Here is an 18,653-nt window from a genome sequence, read left to right on the forward strand (position 1 = left end):
TATCGAGGCACCCTGCATGGATGCATGATGTCCCGGGTATCCGTAAGTGATCTGCAACTGGAGTCGAGCCCAGACATGACTCAAGTCTGAAAATGCGCTAGTCGACATAATACCCCACCAGGCCTCAGAAATATTAACTGTAGATAGACCAGCTGATTGAGCAGAACAATTATTGTGATCAGCACATATAATTATTGAACAGCTTCCAGTAAACGCAGTAATGGATGAAAATCACTGTGGCTATCAATAAGACGATTAGTTGTGTTATTCACGAACACGAACACGAAGACACTCCAGGTGGCCTCAAACAAAATGAGCCCAGATGCAATCGGACAACTCGGTGGGAATATACGTTTCCTAGTTTCTCAAGAAGGGAAACATCTCTCATTCACAAGATTATTTATCCGTCATGTATTTGTGGTATCGTCGAAAGCATTTGCCAAATCCAGAACGCCATGAGCCCAAATATCAAAGTCTATGCGCGCGCGCTCGCTGTTAAGGACGGTGTGGTGGTTCGTATCTCCAAGATTCAGGAATCCATCTTCTTCCTCTTGCTCGGACGTCTCTGTATGTCGCCCTCGCCACCGACAAAGTGCTGCTTCTTGATTTGGTGCTGCCGCAAGTTGTCTGGGCGGTTGGTATACCGGCTCGTGCAGCCTGGAAAGGGGCACTGGTACACAACAGGCTCACTCTTCCCGTGCATCAACTTTTTGTGTTTGGCCATGCTGCCCTGGAACCACTTTGGGTTCCCTTCCGGCCGATATCCACACTCTTCGCAGATGCTGTTGGACTCTGACTTGCTGCCGGTGGCCGGTGTGGGCTGCTGTGAAGGCGGAGACGTGGCAGCAGTCGAAAGCTCGGGCCCGGAATCTACAGGTGTAGCAGAAGCCGAAACATCTGTCCATGTGTTGTCGAAGGGAGTGCTTGCAATACCAGTGTTGTTCCCGGGGGCTAAATGTGGAGCATTCGTATTGCTTGGCTTCCCACTCAGTTGGCAATCTTGGATGTTTGTGATTGTCGCAAGGTGATCACTAAAGTCGGCATCGGCTATCTGAGCAGCTGGATCAGTCGAGGGTTGCTCAAGTGGTAGTGATCCTCGGATCATTGTGTCAACCAGACGAATGCCGCAGTGCTGATACGTGGTTCTCGAATGTGTATCAGGACACAGCAGAGCACAGAGGTAGTCGATGCAATCTCGGACGGTAGCGATGTAGCGGTCCAGAAACAACTCGGGGGGCAGGCATGTCTAGCATCTGTTAGCAGAAGCCCTTCTATCACCATAAACCGATTTTACTTACTCGCCCGACGTGTATAAGTTCAAGCTCCAGCCTCCTCGCGGTTATGCTATTCCCTGACATGACCCCGCGGCGCAGTTCGTGCATTTTGGCCAGGAAAGGTGGCACGTCCCCATAAGCAACAACAAGCTTATTGACCATGTAATCTAGGGGAATGCCCAACGATAGTTCTGGGCCAAAGGTCAAGATTCCACTGCTGGTATGCTGTCTGCAAAGGTCTGAAGCCCGAAGCTGCGGCTTGTCAAGTTCCTGCACCGCCGCATACTCGATCTCATCTAGAAAAGTCTGCGCGAGGGTAACAAGGATATCCAATTGAGGCTCCGTGGGATTCTGCTCCTTCTGCTTGCCTTTCCTACGCGATGCTGAGGATGTTTTCCGCATCAAGCCGACAACGTCATCTTCGCTCATTCCATTTGGCTTCCAAAGAATGTCGACAATCGGGAAATAGGCCTGCCTGTCCTCTTTCGAAAACTTTGATGCGTACGAAACCACCTGATGGAAGAGCCTGTCGCCTCTTGCCTGCGCGTCTTCCTTGTGCACAAGGAGAGACATGGAGTAGATGAGGTGTGTAAAGCATAGAAGGTCGATGGCGGACTGTTCGTTTGAATGCCCTAGACCATTGTGTAACGTCTGTAGGCCGCAGCTAGCAACATCTGTAGCGGACATGCTGAACAGGTGATTCACCAAATGGTTATCCTGCAGGACCACAAGGCGTTTCTTGGTGTTTTCTACATGAAGCTGCAACGCCTCCCATAGATCTTTGATTATGGATGTTGCTCCAACACGGTCTGGAGTCCTCGGTGATAGACCGGATTTCCGAGTGGTCTCAGCTTGAGGTCCCAATGTTTGCTGGGTATCTTGAAGAGTTGCTGGCGGGTCGTTGGGACACAGCTGTAACACCTGCTCGCTCGGGGGCACAACGAAGGTGGTTGGGTCTGGAGCGTCAAACTGCAAGTCTGGTTGAAACGTACAAAGTGGCATGGCGCTGTTATCTGGTGGAGTCACGTCGACCACGGGTATGTCTGCTGCAACCATGGGCACGTCCGCAGGTAGTTCGGTCAGAAAGGTGTTTGCCATTCCATTGAACAGCTGGTCCTGGGGGAAGAATGTGGGCTCCGGCGCTCGTGTGCACTGGGGGTCGACTTGTGTGGACAGGCCCATCAATGTGAAGGGGTTTGGATTGCACTCGTCAGCAGGGGTCGTCATTGTGGAATCTTGCTGGTGAGCCCAGCCGTGGGACCAGTTCGACATTGGTGATATACACTGGCTGGACGTACTGCACGTGCTGTTCGTGCTGGCTGTTGATGCTGTCGAGCGAACGGATGAGCTGGGTGCGAGCATTGTGCTACGGCGTTTGGCCTCTCGTCTATACTGCGCTAGGTTGTTTGTCTGAATCTCCAGCAGAGGTCTTTCAGGGCCTGTTCTTGCATTTGAGTAGATTGGATTGAAGTCCATCGGAGGGATAGTCTCCTGCTGGCATGCCCATTCCGAATTTCGGGACTCTAGCTCGGCGAGGTGGACTGTCTCGGGCTGGTACATTTCGGGCAAGGATGTGGGGTGTGACACATGCTTCGTCGTTTTTGCTGTCTGCGTTATGTCGTCCTCCACATCCTCCAGTATTGTCGGCAGCATGACCTCGTTCGAATCGATTTCGTGGATTTCGTTTGCTTGGAGCTCGACTTTGTGGCGAAACGAAGCACCCCACGCATCATCGACGCCGATATCATCTTCTGGCTCAGCCTCGAACAAGTCATCACTGATAGTAGGAGGGCTCGCTTCGCTGTCACAGCAGCTTTCAAGATCGTAGTCCTTAAGACCAGCACCTGGCCTGCGGCTCCCCAGCGAGCTGAAGAAGACTTTAGCCAAGCCCATAATCCTCTTTCTCTTGCTGACTGGGCATCTCTTGCACCTGGCACTTCCGGCGTGTTGGAAATGCTCGACCCGCTCGTGGTCGTAGCACCAGTACTCGCCGGAAGAGAGCTTGTCACACAAGTAGAGATGCCGTAACATGTCCTCGTGGGAAGCGAAGCGTTTCCGACAGCGGGAAAGTGGACATTGCAGTCGATCCTGAGCGGTCATGTTTGGCGAGGCATTCCGCTTGAACGCCGCCCACACGAGGAACCGATTCAGAGTGCAGTCGTCATGCCGAGTCTCTCGAATTCTGCCGAAGCACACACATTAGCTTTGACATTGGGAAGGGCGAGAGCCGGGAGGGCGAACGTACACGCAACTATGGTCCTCGCGGTGATCGTGAGACCTGAGTGATAAGATTGAGCTGGAACTAGAGCTGAGACTTGATTCTGAAGTCGAGGAAGGTCTTCGTAGAGCGAGGCGTGGCGTATGGGTCAAACGACGGAGCGCCGAAGCCGTCTCGTCCAACGACGGTCGCCTTCGGTTTTCCATCACGAAAAGTGTTGGTTGGAGGCGATGCTAATTACCTGTAGGTATGACGGACCAGTTGTTTGCCGAGGCGGTTGCACTATCTCAGTCACCAGTCCGGCTAGATTAGCTGTCGACAGCTCATTTACCACAATCCATAGGGGAAGTGGTATAGTATGCCTCGAGAGCGAAGAGGGTGCGAATATGGCGTAGACAGTTCAATTCACTGCAAGACCGAGCGGCGGCCGTGTCGTCTCATTGTCCTAACGTTAAACAGTCCAAGGCGAGTGGGTGCCAGTGACAGTGAGAGTGGACCCAAGTATGAGGGGTGTAGGACTGAAGGACTTGAGGAACTCGTAGAGGTACCTGAGAGGCTCAGACGACAGTCGGGCGGGTGAACGCTTGGCGCTGCGGGCTTCTTTCTGCCTTGCAGCACCAACAGCCGGATCTGTGACTGGGTCCAATGGGACAACAGGCATGGTTTTGACTCCAGCTGAAATTGTGAACAAAGGGAAGACGGGTTGCTGATTCTTTCTTAGGGCCACATACAGGCACCAGGCACCCTATGATCGACATCATGCAAAACTGGCCGGGCGTTTGTTTGGTCGTTTGTGGCTGAGGCGCACCAGCCGGCCTGTGACAAAGGTCTGGTCACAAGGCGCACTGCCTCGAGGACTGGAGGCTGAGAGCTACCCTGCGCCAATTGGACGCAAGCATTTGGTACTTGATGATATGCGCACTGACTCAACTGATCTCAGAGGGCTGTTGCAACTATCATATGTGAGAAAGTCAGTGGAAGCTTACAAAGTTACTTGTTAGTCTAGGCCAGAATAGACATGTTTGGGAACCATGAGTGGTATACTACGCAAATTGCAAATCTGCTGCCACAGTGTAGTTGGTGGGCCCACTGTTTGTCCCCTAATTAAGGGTCTAAAACTTTAAATCCAGCATATCCTCCTAGTGTGGGGTTTAACTGATGGTACGTAGGAGAATGGTCTGTAGGGCTGGCCGAATGCTACAGCTCAGTGCTCACACGTCAGTACTGCCACAGTGACCCATGTGTTTCCATGTAAAATGCGCTGTGCTCCGGTCAGACAGCACAAAGTGTAGACAGAAACCATGCGCCGGCGAGGCCGAGACCATGACAAATGGACGCCTTGTATGTGATTGAATGATGAGGAAATGAAAATATGTGCCGCCTGGCTGTGCTGCGCTGTTCCTGGATGTGCTGTTAACCTCCTCACTCCTTCTCTGTTATTGCAATGATTGCAACGCGCCCTCCGCTCAATCATACTGCGGTCCCCGCAGATGGACTGCCCTGTCCTTCGCGCGCCCGACTAAACTTCTCCATGGCTTCCTGCATCACCTTGAGCTTCTCCTCCGTGACACGTATGGCCTCTTCCACATTCCGCGCGTTGCTGCGCTCTGCCCGTAACCTCTCCTCAGCCGTACGGGGCGACATGGCCTTCTTTCGTGTGCTGGGTCCGTCTGAGTTGAGACGATGCAGTCCTGTCCTTTCTTCCAGCCAGTCCCACAGTTCACTATCTTCCCTCTGCCAGATTTCCTCGTAGGCAGCGATACGATCTGGTGCATACGCCCCGGAGAGACCACCGTATTGGGATGCGTCCTTTCGGGGGCTCAACCCGAGTCCGAGCCACGATGCCAGCAGTAACCCCAAAAACAAGCCATAAACGAGATTGCCACCCAGTAAAGGCTTGAAAAAGTCGGTGACTGGTTCCAACAGAGGTCGTATAGGTTCCAGCAAGCCCCAATCAGGCTTCACTACAGTCTTTGTGGACGTCTTCTCTACGTTCGAGGGCTGAGATTGCTTGCCCTTCTTCCCTTTCCTCTTGAATTTGGCGCCATTAGCGCCTGCGCCTAAACCTGTACCAGCCCTGGGCCTGGTGGAGATGGCGGCTCGGAGGGATGCAAAAATCGCCTTGCAGTGATCGGTCTGGCCGTCATTTGCGCCCTTCTCAATCGGTCCTAGGTACGGTTAGCCTACGATATCGCCCCGGGGTTTGGCTACTGACCCTTGATCCAACTCTTCCCTGACCACTCGATGCCACAGTTGACAAACACACGAGTCGAGTTGTTCTCCGCCCACGACAAGCAGTATTTGGTTTTGATTACAAACATGTTGCCATTGGGCACATCTGGTGTCTGTGTTTGAATGGTAACGTTGGCGGATTTCTCAAAGTCGAGGCTATCCAGGGACTCTGAGATGACACACTTTGTTTGCCTGGGGCCGATGGGCCCATTCAGGGGCTTGATGTAGGTGTACGTGCGTGTTTTGTTATCCGGTCCCATGCCACGTTTGTCCTCCATCTGGACCTCGAGACATTTTTGATCAATCGCCAGGAACTTTGTCATGAAAGCCGCAGAGTGTTGACCAAACATGAGGTCATATATCCGGCCTAGAGGAGCGGCGATAACATCGTCGCCAACCACCCTGTCGTAGTGACTTGCAGCATCACCGCAGTCGGTGGGAGCATGGGTAGCTGGCCCGGGAAATTCGACTGTTCCGTTCGGCACTGGTCCGTCCTTATTTGCCGAAGCAGACACGCCATTGCTCGTCGTGACGCCCGAGGCCTTTCTGTTCGCAATTTTCTCGGCCTCTCCTTCTGCCACGGGCATTCCATCATCACCATCTACACCATCCTCACTGTCCTCCTCGTCGTAGAACTCATCACCATCGTCATCCGATTCTTCATCGCTGTCGTCTGAGCATGCGACTGTCTCCGTGCCTGCGATGGACTGAGTACCATCAAGCTTCTCTGTCCTGTCGCCTCCAGTGCCCTCAAGTCGCACACCGTTTAATGTGCTCGTGAGCGTTGGATGGCCTAATTTCCAGATATTAATGATAAGGTCGTACGTAGCATCACGGCTCGTGAAGCTTGCGAACACATGCTTGGCGTGCAGTGTGGAGATCATGAGACCGTTTTTAAAGACGAGGGCAGTGCTTCTCTTCTCAACCGAGACGATTTCGTCGAAACTGATAACCAAGGTGGTCGTCCAACCTAGGATGTTGCTGCTGAAACACAAGTGACCTTCTGAGACGTAGAGGCGCCCATGAGCTAGGATTTCTCGCTGTAGCGCACAGCTGTAATCCTCAATCAGGTAGTCGTCGTCGGGAACGCTTTTGAAGATGGAGTGAAAGTCCCGGTTCCTCTTCTTGCTCGCAATAGCAAAACCTGTCAGCTTGGGTGTGCTGAGATTCGCGGCTGGCTGAGAAACAGGGCTGACAAGATTGCCCAATGGAGCACCCATGTTCATACCAGTGTGCGCTGTGGTGACAGAGCTACCCCTTTTCCTGTGAGCTCGCCGCAAGCTTCCCGCCCTGCTCATGCCCATTTTATCATCTAGATCGATCTGTGACTGAGGTGGCGTTGTCTCACCCTCCTGGCCCTCGTTGAGCGACCTCGGGCGGCTCGCGGCCTCTTCTGGCAGAAATTCGACGCCATTTTGGGAATCGGCAGGCGCTGACTCCGAGCGAGCTCTCGTGCTATCAATGTCCATGAAGCGATTGGCAGAAGGCGATGTAGTGGAGCTCACAGGCTCTTCAATACCGAAATGGTCGAGGCTGAGACCACCTGCGCCAAGTGTCCGCACAGCAGAGTCTCTGTCTTTCTGGTCCATGGGGTTGTTCTGTTGCGCATGCGCTTGTGCCGTTACCTGTGCCTGCGTCGGTGGCTGGCTCGGGTCTGTCTCTGTATTGTCGGCCGGGCTTGCTTCTTGGTCTCGAGGTTTCGTGGGCGGAGATCGGCCTTTATTCGCCGTTCCAAGGGCAAGACCCGAGTTCTGAATGTTGGAGCTGATATTGTTGGCGGCGGACTGCGCAGCGGATATCATGGACGAGAAGAAGCCGGAATTCGGGTGACCCAACGTGGCCTCGAGCCCCTCTGGAGGGGGCGTCAGCGCCGTGACGCTGGACGAAAGTTTGCTGGGCCCGATCGTAGCAGAAGTCGACGAGCTTTTTTTATGTTGGTTCGAGATTCGACCTGTCGGTGATCCAGCTGCAGCTGAGAAACTCGGGAGCTTCCACGCAGCAGCCCTTTTCTCCAGCGATTCGGTTTCGGGCAACGGCTGCACTGGACTTGGAGGGGTGTTGACGATCGACGGCGCGTCGCGGCTTTTGTTGAGGTAAGTCGGTGTCAGAGGCGGTGCAACGTCCTGGTCGATGTCGCGGCCGCTTTGGGATGAACTGCTGGGGAAAGCCAGTTTGAGTTTTGGTAGATCCGCAGGGGTTTCAGCTGCGGTAGCTGTCGTGGGCAGCTGTGGGCCGAGGCCAGAATCGATGGATGTTGGCCTAACCGCTTGTTGCTGAGGCGATGCGGGTTGCGATTGAGGATCAATGTGCGCCGCCTGGACAACGGGAGACGCGGTCGTGAGATAGCCGATCAGCGAAGGATGCTGCGAAACTGCCCCTGGTCGCGTTGGGGACCTGTAGTTGAAGAGGGGCCCTGTCAGACTGGAACAAATAGGCACTGGAGGCAAAGCAGAATTGGAGACAAGGTAGGAAAACTCGCAAGAGTGAATGACGTCCGGGTGCAATAACGTTCGACAAGACAGTTGCTGAAAGTAGGATGTGTTGGAGAAAGGAGAATGTTCGTGAGTCTGGTCTCTGGGAAGCAGGTTCCGACTTGAATGATGGTGGGCCCACCAGGGAACCTCGCGTAGCTGGGGTATAATACGACGCTTGAGCGAGAGCGAGAGAAGAGTCCGAGCGTCCAGGTCGAGTCTGGTCGAATTGGCCTCAATCATTGGTTTCGAGACGCCGATGGGCAGACGGGGACTTGGAATGCTGCTTTTGTGCCTTGTTCACCAGAAGAATGTTTTAGGGAAGTGCGTGGGAAGGCAACATGAAGGTAAGAAGATACACTCAGGTACTTACTGAGACGGCGCCCTCGAGGGGCTCCTTGAGTTTTTTGAACTCTTGAATGGTGCTCGGCCTGTTGCCGTCGCGTTCTCTGGCTCAGGCCCTGACTCAAAGGAGCCGAAGCTGCGGTCGTCTCTGGGGCTTCGTTCATCTTCTTCATCCGCCAGGATAGAGGCAGATGCTGAGCCGGTGCCGTCACTATCGCCACCAAAGCTCGAGGACGTCTTCGATGTGCGGAGGCTTCCCGTTGCTGCTGTGCGTTTCTGCTTGCGCTGGCGCCGTTTTTCTGCAATGGACTTGGGCAGTAGTTTGCCGAGCTTGTCGTCCTGGGCATTGTCCATGTCGGCGTAGAAGGTGTTTGTCAGGTGTCGTGTGGTTCAAACCAAGGCCAGCTGGGCGCTTTCAGTTCACCAGTAACGGTCGTTGATACGTTTCCCCAGCCTGGCTTTTATAGTCTCAGGCATATGAGTTAGGGACAAACATCGAAGACGGGGCTGGGCAGGAGCGAATATGTGAGCGATACTGCTGTCCTCCACGTCCCAGTGCCCACGCGATACTTGCTGATGATGATATCAGGGCACTCGTCTGTGCACCGCGCTTCACACAATTTTCGGCTTGGGAGCTACGGCAACACTCGTTTGAGCAGACGGGGCCCGAATAGCAGAGCGCGGGAGTATGAGTGAGGCGATTTGCATCTCTTTGTGTGAGTATTAACGTTAGGCAGTGTGAGTGCTGCGCGATGCAACTTCACGAAAGCTGGTATCTGTGCCGCCTCGTGGCCAATCAGAGGCCCATCGCCGATTGCCATCATACCCAGCTGCCTCCCACATTTCTGTCCAGAACTCCAGGCCCGATCCATCCATCAGGTTTCTGGGTCATACCAAGGATCGTCATCATCATCATCATCATCATCGTCGTCGTCGTCGTCGACGCTGTCGCTTGCAGTAGACCGATCCTGTATGAATGAGTAAGTTAGGTAGGTCCAGTTGATTTCATAACCAGCATTTGAACTCCAGCAGTTGTGCCGATCATTGATTCCCAGTGTCCACTGCACGCTCGAAGCGTCCCCCACATTCTGATCATCATCGTGCCCCACCGGGCCTTTCTCAGTCCCAGTCAGGCTCAAGCTGGACTCTGAACTCCTGGCACTGCCCTGGCATTGAACCTCTAGCTTTCGGCCCACTCCAGTCAGTCTGATGTTTCCTACCAGTTCCTAACCATAACAATACTTATGCATCACGAGTGTCTTTTGAATTGTGAAGGTGAGGCGCGGCGAAAAGTGGAAAGAGTATCTCCAACGACCCACGCGGGTTGTCGACTTATCCACCTTGAGCGTGGACGGCTAAGATGACTTTAGTCATTACTAGTACATCACAAACAATAATCACAGCAACTTTGGACTTGTCACAAAGGTAGCTTTGGTTCTTGGCGCAACTTGGAGATGCGCACAGCTAGGAGAGATTGATGAAAAGGAGTTGTCTACACGTGTTCTTGTAGGTACACAGATGACAGCAGGTACAAGGACTAACAAGTGACTTGCCGATCTGTGATTGGCTAAAATCCCCGGCCATGCCCCGCCATGTCACGAGCGTCCCATTCGTGATTTAACGTTCCGCTGTCGGCGCCCGTCCACCTTATCGATTGCCAACCTGACTTCATACTTCCCCCAGCATGTTATCACGACGCTGCTGAAACAACCTTCAATAACATGGACATGTCGTCTCTCACACGGGCGCACGACCATGCTCGTGCTGCCGCTGTGGCTACGCGCTCCAACTCCGCGGACACAACAGTTGCAATCAACGAACATACTCAGGCTGCTGGCGAATTCGCAACCACAGCCACCTCAACCTCCAGCGTCGAGGCGCTGCGCATGTTGAAGCTTCTAGAAGACCACCATCGGAAACTGGCGACCCTCCTCGATCTGCCGGCCCAACAGCCTGCGCAGCCAGCACACGACGCGGATGATATTTGCGAAAAGGGCCACGACAGGCGAGCCAAAAGCAACAGCGGGACCGTGACCGTGACCGAGGCCAGGACGGTCACGTCTACGCAGAAGCCAAGTGCGCCACAGGATAGAAAGAAACCACCCCGCGAAATGTCGTCTTCCATCGCCAGCAACCTTGCTTCGGCACGAGGAATCCGCTCCAAGCATCAAGGGCAGCCTTTGTCACCTAGCATATCAAAGGATCAGGCACCCGGCAACGTCGACGCCCACCCGCGGCGAGATGGCTCCCAGACAAAGATGCAAAACATAATCGAGAGCAAGCCCGGCAAGCCAACCTGGGTACCGCCTCACCCATCGACTGATTCGATGGCCAAGCAAAAAATGCATGCAACTCCACCCAGTCCGAGCGATAACATGGACGACGGTGGGTATGGCCGATTTTACAATGCTTTTGGAGGCCTTCTCAGCAGAATATCAGCGCCTCTGGCCTTTGCTGGTTTGCCGCTTGTCCAAGAGGAGCCCGACGAGCCAGAGTCTGCAGCGCCTGAGGTGACCGTCAACAAGCGACGAACGGTCAAGTCCGCGCGTGCGAACGAGGATCCTGATCTTTCCAAAATCTACTCCCAAGCGACAATGCACACTATCAAGAACGCAGGGCATGGCCCAACAGAATCATTCTACGTTGTCCCTATGAGTGGGGGGACAATGTCCTATGCAAATATCGTCCGACATGAGCAGCGAGAGAAGCGTCGCAATGATGCTTCCCAGCACAGCTTCTCCCGGGAAGACGAGGACGACGATTTTGTAGATGCAAGTGAGACTCCCGTGCCACGTTCTCCTGATGCGCAACGCAACATCAGTCGCAATCAGGCAGACAAACAGTATTTGAATACAATCGAGGAGCTCTCCACGCAGAATAAGTCATTGAAGGACATGCTCGACAAGCTCACCAAGCGTCTCCACGCCTTCGAAGCCAGCGCCCAGAATATGGCGATGAGCTATCGACCAATGCGTCCCGGTTCGCCCCTCTCCACCACGAGCAAGGCTCCAGTTGAAGCTATTGGCAAGAAGCAGGTGGAGTTGGAACAGGAGATGCATGCAATGAGACAACATGCCGAGAAGTTGGAGAAAGACAACATAAAGATGCAGAAGACACTGGAGAAGTATCGACAGAAGTGGGAGACACTCAAAGCAGGCGCTAAGGCGCGGAGGGAGGCTCAAAGTGGTGGTGATAGTATCGAAGATGCAAGGAACATCTAGCTCTCCCCGGCCAGATACTATTTAGCCTGCAAAGTAACAAGGAGAGTCGTTGGATAAGATTTTCCTTGATAGCAGCACGGAGGGGTGACAGTCGCGTTGGTGACCAACAATGGATCCACGATTCAATTCCACCAGAAACTCACGCTGAAGCTGATGCTCAGACTCCTTACATAGTGCCACCAGCCCATCGGTATGAGCAGAGTATCCCCCGGGCCCAGTATCCCTTCCCAATAGTCAACACCGGAGAGTTCCTCTTTCAGCAACCCCAGCTCATCTGGGCTGCCATCGTATGGGTCCCAGCCTTCCAGTATCCCAACATCCACCTCACTCGTGTTGCTCATGTCGACGCCCTCCTCTGCTTTTCTCGGCCTCATCTTTTCTGTAGAGGAAGGCGGATACAGCCTGACATACTTGGTCCCCACAACCTGACAGAGCAAGTTGTGATAACCGTCGGTATGCAGAGGCGTGATCGTCTTGGCCGGTCCGAACCATGCATTCATTGACGGTATGTCGAGTTTCTCCTGGTTCTTCGACGCATCGGTAGGATGTCCCGGAACATCTGCCCAGCAAAAGTCCGGGATCTGGACGTCATTCCTCAAGGAAGGAATTTGTGTGAAGAGATCATGCTGGGCGAGGTACCCTACCTGTCCCTTTGACGTGAGGATATACTTGGAGAGGAATGTTTTGAAGTTAATGAGCTCTTGTCCCCAGCCTTCATCCACATAAGACCTGCCGACTTCAATCGGTACGAGTCGTCTGCCGCCCAAGGCGGCATCGAGGAGATGGTCGACACTTGCCCAGGGGCGGTCTGTCAAAGCAGGCCAAGAGTCGATCAGATCGCTAAATATGATCGGATTTGGTGGTTCTTTGGTAGAGTTTATGAAGTCTTCGAAATCCTCAAGAGTCCAGTCTGCGTGCCGGGAAATAGTGCGCTCTGCTATCAGCACCGGGCGCCCGTGGGGTTCCTCTTTTGAGAATTGCGACGCTTGAATTTTGCGACGCTTGAGCTGCGGCTCTTCGGAAGGCTTTGACAGTAAACTCGATAGGCTCTCCATTGTCCCGTCAAACCAGCTGCGTGGTATGCAATTGCTCTGGCCGCCGGTCGTAATGAGAGCTCTGTCCAGCTTCTCGACGACGACGTCCCACACATCGCTCCCCTCTTGCCGTGTGTCCACTTGCAACAGATGAAAAAAGCTCATGAGAATCATTGTATTAGTATAGAGATACCTCCAACAATCCGGCACTCGATCGTACCGGTAGGAGTAAAACTTGGACATGGCGATTGAGGCTACATCATCGAGTCGCTTGTGGAGGAGCTTTGTGTTGATCCCTCGCGCTCCTTTCTCATGCCATTCTTGCAGGATCTCTGCTTGTCTCGATAGCAGCTGCTCGTACGGTTGTGTAGGTTTTGCAATCTCATCTCGGAGGAGAGTTATCGTGCCTGATGGTGAGGCTTCATTCCTCACAGCTGAGGCTGCATCGACGTAGCGTTCAAGATGCGCTAGCTTAGGGTCCTGCATATTGACTGGATCGCACATCGAAATTAAACTTGAGGCAGTTGCAGGAGCTAAGCCCGCATGTCACGAGTACATTTGATAACGTGGATGGAAAGAGGTTGATAGCTGAGCTTCCACATATGGGCTTTAACTTAGTTGAAAGTTAGAATCCTATCCCACCTACCCTACGCCCAGACTGCCCTCATCCATTGATTGTTCAAGTCTAGGTTGACGCTATGTTAGGCTCTGTAGCATGCATGACACGAGTGTGTTGACAGTTGGATAGCCTAGATTGACTACTTACGTGGAGGGATATGGATGGGAGCAGCTTGAATGGCCAATACTTTCATGTTAGCCACTATTCACTACAATCTGATGACCACAGCCGAAGCATATAGAGTAAGGCATTTATGGCGTATAGTTGAAATCGAAATTTGTAAGCTTGTAATTGTCACATATTGCATATCTAACACGTCCAGACTCCGACAATGCCGTCTCTTCTACCCTCAACGAGGTATCCGTCTGTGACGCCAACGCGCTCAATGACAGCCGGGCTCTTACCCTCATCCGCTGCAGTCACGCCGGCGCCGCAGTCCCACTGTCTCCCTTCAACCTTATCGTACACTTTGACAACGTCTTCGCCTGCCGCACTGACGATGCGGCGGGCGTCAAACTCCATGTCGGTGATGGGGTTGTCGTAAGCGTAGGCATCGTATATCGAGCCTGTGCGGAGGTCCCAAATCTGGCTTGTCAGTTAAGTTTCTTTGAGAAATAGTTCATTCAGACACCCACCCTGATGCTTCTGTCCACGCTGCCCGTGATGAGATGCACATCATCGAATTGCAAGCAAGTCACAGCGCCGGTGTGGCCGACAAGACTCCTGTGCACCTGTCCACTGCGGAGATCCCACAAGCGAACCATGCCATCGGCAGTACCGCACGCCAAGGCAGATTCGAAAACTTGCAACGCACCGACAAAGTCTGCATCCCTCCCAGAAGCTCGGCCCGTTGGCCTCCAGCCGTTGTCACCGCTGCCAATCGTAGCTGATGCTTGCGCGGCCGCCCACATCACGTCCAGAGTCTGCACGGCGCGTCCTTTTTCGAGATCCCAATGACGAATGGTCTTGTCTGCTGAGCCAGAGACCAGCACATCGCCTCGGAAATGCAAAGCCGTAATCTCGTCCACGTGGGCCTCCAGTGTGTAAAGCTCACACTCATCCATGCTGCCCTCTGGAGGCTCAAGGTGATCGTCAGCCGTTTCCCAGGCTATAGCATCCTCATCATCCTCGCCCTTGCCGTACTGCGCTCCGTGTGGATCATATCGAGTTTTGCTGAGGTCCCAGAGCTTGATGGTTGCGTCCATGGATCCGGTTGCTAGTATGTTATCCTCGACCTGGAGTGTCCTGACAGACGCTGTGTGTCCCTCCAGGTGCCCCATGCAACGGCCAGCGTTGAGATCCCAAACGCGCACGGTATCATCTAGAGCTGCCGTGACCAACGTCCCGAATGGCGCATCAAAATCCAATGCAGTAATGGTTTCCTTGTGCGCCCTGATCTCCCGAATGCTGGACCCAGGTTCAAAGTGTTCATGCAGAATGGGCATTGATTTCTTGCGGTGTACTTTTTTCGATTTTCTCGAGGGAGTTGTTTGCGCCGATTCGGGTATCTTCTCGTACACGGACTGTGACATGAACTCGTGTATCTCGCCATCGCCAGCCAGGTCCTCCTCTTCCTTGGTGGCGGTGTTCTTTGCAATCTCTTCGGCTTCGTCGACCAGAAGTTGAGCCTCTTCCACACGGCCCTCAACGTCAATCACTGCCTCGTTAGCTTTCAAGTGCTGGTTCTTGATGGGCGGCACCTACGGTCATGCTCTAGGACAGCTTCGTCCTGCTCAAACCCAGCCAGCCGTTCCAGAATAATCCGCCGCATCCCGTGTAGATTCGCAATCTTGTTATCGATTTCGCGGATTTCTGCGCTGGACATACTCTTTCGCACCCCCAAGAGATTGAGTTCGTGTATCATAGATGCCCTCTCCCTCTTGAGATGCCCGAGTCGCTTCGGGTCGCTTGGCGAAGCCTTGCCGTCGTCGATCAATTTTCGACCTCTGGAAACGCGTCTGCGGTGCTTCTTCCCATCATCTGTAAGCTCCGGGAAACTGGCTTGAAAGCCTTGGAAGAGAGAATACGAGTTTTCATGTTCCGGTATATTCGATAAGAGCTCGTCGGATAGATGGGTCAATGCGCGATGCTGAATCTCCGAGGTCGACAGCTTTGAGCGAACCATGTCTGTAGGCGTCGTTTTTGCCATGGAAAACATGCTGCGCTGGATGTTAGGCCTGCGCATTTGCTTATTGACCTCAGCCATGGCTGTCTTGTAGTGGCCGCTGACATCTTCAGCGTTCGGGCCTATTAGATGGTTTGCCGTAGTCGTGACCTTGCGCCCAAAAGCTTCCAGTCCCCGGCTCTGCACAGTCGCGATTTGTTAGTCCTTGATCCACAGAGGCGCTTTATCGAGAACACGCGGTGGCCATACCGAGATGATGGATCGCTCGTCGTCGCCAGCATCATCAGGAAAACCATAGCCTTCAGGGTCAGCCATGGCAGCACCCGGAGCTGGGAACGTTGCTGATTCGGTGGTGGTAGTGTTGATAGCGGCGTGCCTCACGGGTTGAGCATTCTATCGTCGGTTGTTGAGGCGCAAGACAGATGATGCGACATTGCTTGATTGGAGCTATGAAGAAGAATGACGCGCTGGAACGGGAATGGACGTGTCCAGAGAGCTGCGAGATAAGGTATCCACTTTTGTAGAAGCTAAGCTTACCCGGTAGACGGTAGATCCAGCTTGTTCAGTCTAGGTCGCCCGAGAGACGCAGCCCTATTGTAATGAGACACAACGGCAGCCAAGGAGAACTCAATAAGCGAGTGGCAGTAAATATCGTAAAGGAAAAAATATTGGCGATATATCTTGGTAGATACTCTTGGCAAGCGAGAAGTTATGTGTGATCAAAGGATGCGTTAGGCAACTGCTGGTTTATTTCGCAATCCAACAAAATATGATTGTTTACATAGGCTTGTCTTCTCGATAAAGAGACTCCAGAGAACTACAAGCCCGCGTAGGATGGCCGATTTTGCATGTAGTTCTGGTTCAAGTTGTGAGGTGACCGCCCGTTGCGATATTCGTTTCACGTCTAAGCCAGCGGGACCCTCAGAGTCCGGTGACCGGCGGGTCAGAAGAAAGAATGCGCTTGTCTGGCTTCGACCGCCATAGCTGGCTTTCCTCACGCGAATCCGACTCCAAAACATCGCAGGAGACTATTTCACCTGTATTTTTACACCGGGCTCCTCTCAACTGAAGCATTCATTCTCCAGGCCCAAGCAATGGACGCTGCCGTGGACATGGGTGATGCCTCCAAGGCGCTCGAGCTGTCGAGAATTCGATTCCAACTCATGTATGGACTACTGGCTCGTTGAAGCCAACAAAGATCAATGTTCTTACTCATGTCTAATGTTCTGCAGTCGTCTTGAGGATACCATCACATTCCACCTCATTGAGCGCGTGCAATTCGCGTTGAACGAGACTATCTACACGCCAGGTGCTCTCAGCATCCCAAACAGCGAATTGAGCCTTTTGGACTGGTACCTTAGCGAGCAGGAGAAGCTTCAGTCCTTGATCCGGCGTTTTGAGTCACCCGACGAGTACCCTTTCTTCCCTGATGCCGTTCAGAAGCCCATTCTCAAGCCTCTCAATTATCCCAAAATCCTGTACACCAACAGCGTCAACGTCAACGACAAAATCAAGACCTTCTACATTGAGAAGTTTCTGCCAGCTGTCACGCCAGACTTTGGCCGTCAAGACCGGGGCGAGTCAGAGGAGAACTATGGCTCAACGGCCACTTGCGACATTGCTTGTCTACAAGCTCTGTCCCGCCGGATTCACTTTGGGAAATTTGTGGCCGAGTCCAAGTTCCGCTCGGACGAAGAGAAGTACACACGCCTGATCAAGGCCGAGGACCGCGAAGCGATCGGGGAGGCAATTACGAATGCAGCTGTGGAAAAGACCGTGCTTGAGCGCCTGCGACTCAAGGCCCAGACCTACGGAACGGACCCGGGCAACCCCCAAGGCTCAAAAGGTGTATCCAAGATCAACGTGGATGCAGTGGTGTCAATGTACAAGGACTTCGTCATCCCATTGACGAAGGAAGTGGAGGTGGAATACTTGATGCAAAGACTTATCCCGGAAGCCTAAGGGTACATTGCATTACTATCACGATGGCGGACTTAGATACTTCTTGACAGCTTCAACCGCCTCCGGATATTTGCTTGCCTCGATCAGCATCATGTGCCCAAACGTTTTGATGCCCATCTCCTGGAACGCGCGCTTGCTGTCTGCCACGGCATCGTCTTGCTTGGTGTATTCGAAGCTGCCATACGCAGTGGCGTATCTCTGGAAGACCTCGTCCTCTGGGTGGAATGGATATACTGAGGCTTGCTCCTTTGCCTTCTTCTTTTTGCGGTCTTCCACATCCAGTACTGACTCGACCTCTTGGTACGTCTTGGAGAGGATGAGGTAGTGTGTAAACTCGTAGGGCTCCTTGTCCTCGACGGCAGCTTCCACCTCGTCGATGAGCATGGAGTGCAGCGGTGGCGCAATCTCACCTGGGACGTTGATCAGACGTTCGGAGAAGACAAGGCCGACCTGATTCTTGCCCTCAATCAGAGGCGGAATCGCCGAGAGCGACTCATTGGTCCGAGCCTTTTGCACAAGATACTTGGAGATAGCCTCGATAGGCTCTTTTTGCGCATGCTCGGCTAGGTTGAGGACTGTGCAAAGTGCGTATGCGTCGGTAGACTTTCCATCGACCTTGACCGTCGAGCCAATTGTAGGTTGCGAGAGGATGAGGTCCGTCAATGCAGACATGTTGAAGAGATTCGCGTCCACGTCGAATAATTGTCGCAACAGGCCCTTGGTACCCTCGAAGTCGATGTCGTTGTCGAAGTTGAACCACTCAAAGTCCACGTTTACTACGTCAAAGTCCTGCCATTATTAGTCTTGCTAGTTGGCCGGATGGTGTATGAACATACCTCCTCGTCATCCTCATCCATCTTGTCGACGTTGGGATCCGCCTCGACGGGGTCCTTGCCGTCGACTTCTCTGGATCGCTTCTTACCCATGGTGTATTGTGTATGGATTGGGGGTTATACTGCTTGAGAGCAAAGGAGATTGGAGCACAGCAGGAAAATCGGGATGATGAAGCAGCCGGTGATGCAACAGATGGCCCTGCGAGCTTCGGGGCCAGAAAATTGATGCCCCTCGCTAACCACCTTGGGACTGATAAGCCCGATAAGGAGCGCTTAATCCACGCGGGAAGGCTACGGAAGATTGACCAATCCAGAGCAG

The 18,653-nt window shown here is 53.2% G+C and overlaps 6 protein-coding genes across 6 annotated transcripts; 2 read left to right on the forward strand and 4 right to left on the reverse strand.

Annotated features, from left to right (window-relative positions):
• Positions 1–529: 529 nt before the first annotated feature.
• J7T54_002342 (uncharacterized protein) lies at positions 530–3,698 on the reverse strand (the record flags this gene model as incomplete). The annotated part of the gene is made up of 3 exons (XM_051505511.1): positions 530–1,246; positions 1,299–3,456; positions 3,520–3,698. The coding sequence occupies 3 exons, from the start codon at positions 3,696–3,698 to the stop codon at positions 530–532; spliced, it is 3,054 nt and encodes a 1,017-aa protein (XP_051362961.1).
• Positions 3,699–4,962: 1,264 nt separating this feature from the next.
• Positions 4,963–8,894, reverse strand: J7T54_002343 (putative membrane protein-like protein; the record flags this gene model as incomplete). The annotated part of the gene is made up of 4 exons (XM_051505512.1): positions 4,963–5,660; positions 5,708–8,118; positions 8,338–8,490; positions 8,569–8,894. 4 exons carry the CDS (start codon positions 8,892–8,894, stop codon positions 4,963–4,965), a joined length of 3,588 nt encoding a protein of 1,195 aa, XP_051362962.1.
• Positions 8,895–10,261: 1,367 nt separating this feature from the next.
• J7T54_002344 (uncharacterized protein) lies at positions 10,262–11,761 on the forward strand (the record flags this gene model as incomplete). Its single annotated transcript, XM_051505514.1, has 1 exon — positions 10,262–11,761. One exon carries the CDS (start codon positions 10,262–10,264, stop codon positions 11,759–11,761), a length of 1,500 nt encoding a protein of 499 aa, XP_051362963.1.
• A 122-nt stretch (positions 11,762–11,883) lies between these two features.
• J7T54_002345 (Mitochondrial division protein-like protein) lies at positions 11,884–15,854 on the reverse strand (the record flags this gene model as incomplete). Its single annotated transcript, XM_051505515.1, has 6 exons — positions 11,884–12,955; positions 13,016–13,286; positions 13,819–13,999; positions 14,050–15,071; positions 15,119–15,719; positions 15,789–15,854. The coding sequence occupies 6 exons, from the start codon at positions 15,852–15,854 to the stop codon at positions 11,884–11,886; spliced, it is 3,213 nt and encodes a 1,070-aa protein (XP_051362964.1).
• Positions 15,855–16,633: 779 nt separating this feature from the next.
• On the forward strand, positions 16,634–17,501 carry J7T54_002346 (Chorismate mutase-like protein; the record flags this gene model as incomplete). Its single annotated transcript, XM_051505516.1, has 2 exons — positions 16,634–16,704; positions 16,772–17,501. 2 exons carry the CDS (start codon positions 16,634–16,636, stop codon positions 17,499–17,501), a joined length of 801 nt encoding a protein of 266 aa, XP_051362965.1.
• An 18-nt stretch (positions 17,502–17,519) lies between these two features.
• Positions 17,520–18,427, reverse strand: J7T54_002347 (uncharacterized protein; the record flags this gene model as incomplete). Its single annotated transcript, XM_051505517.1, has 2 exons — positions 17,520–18,290; positions 18,338–18,427. 2 exons carry the CDS (start codon positions 18,425–18,427, stop codon positions 17,520–17,522), a joined length of 861 nt encoding a protein of 286 aa, XP_051362966.1.
• Positions 18,428–18,653: the final 226 nt, after the last annotated feature.

Source organism: Emericellopsis cladophorae, assembly GCF_022114955.1.
Source record: "Emericellopsis cladophorae strain MUM 19.33 chromosome Unknown NODE_15_length_399893_cov_118_242817, whole genome shotgun sequence".
Taxonomy (NCBI): domain Eukaryota; kingdom Fungi; phylum Ascomycota; class Sordariomycetes; order Hypocreales; family Bionectriaceae; genus Emericellopsis; species Emericellopsis cladophorae.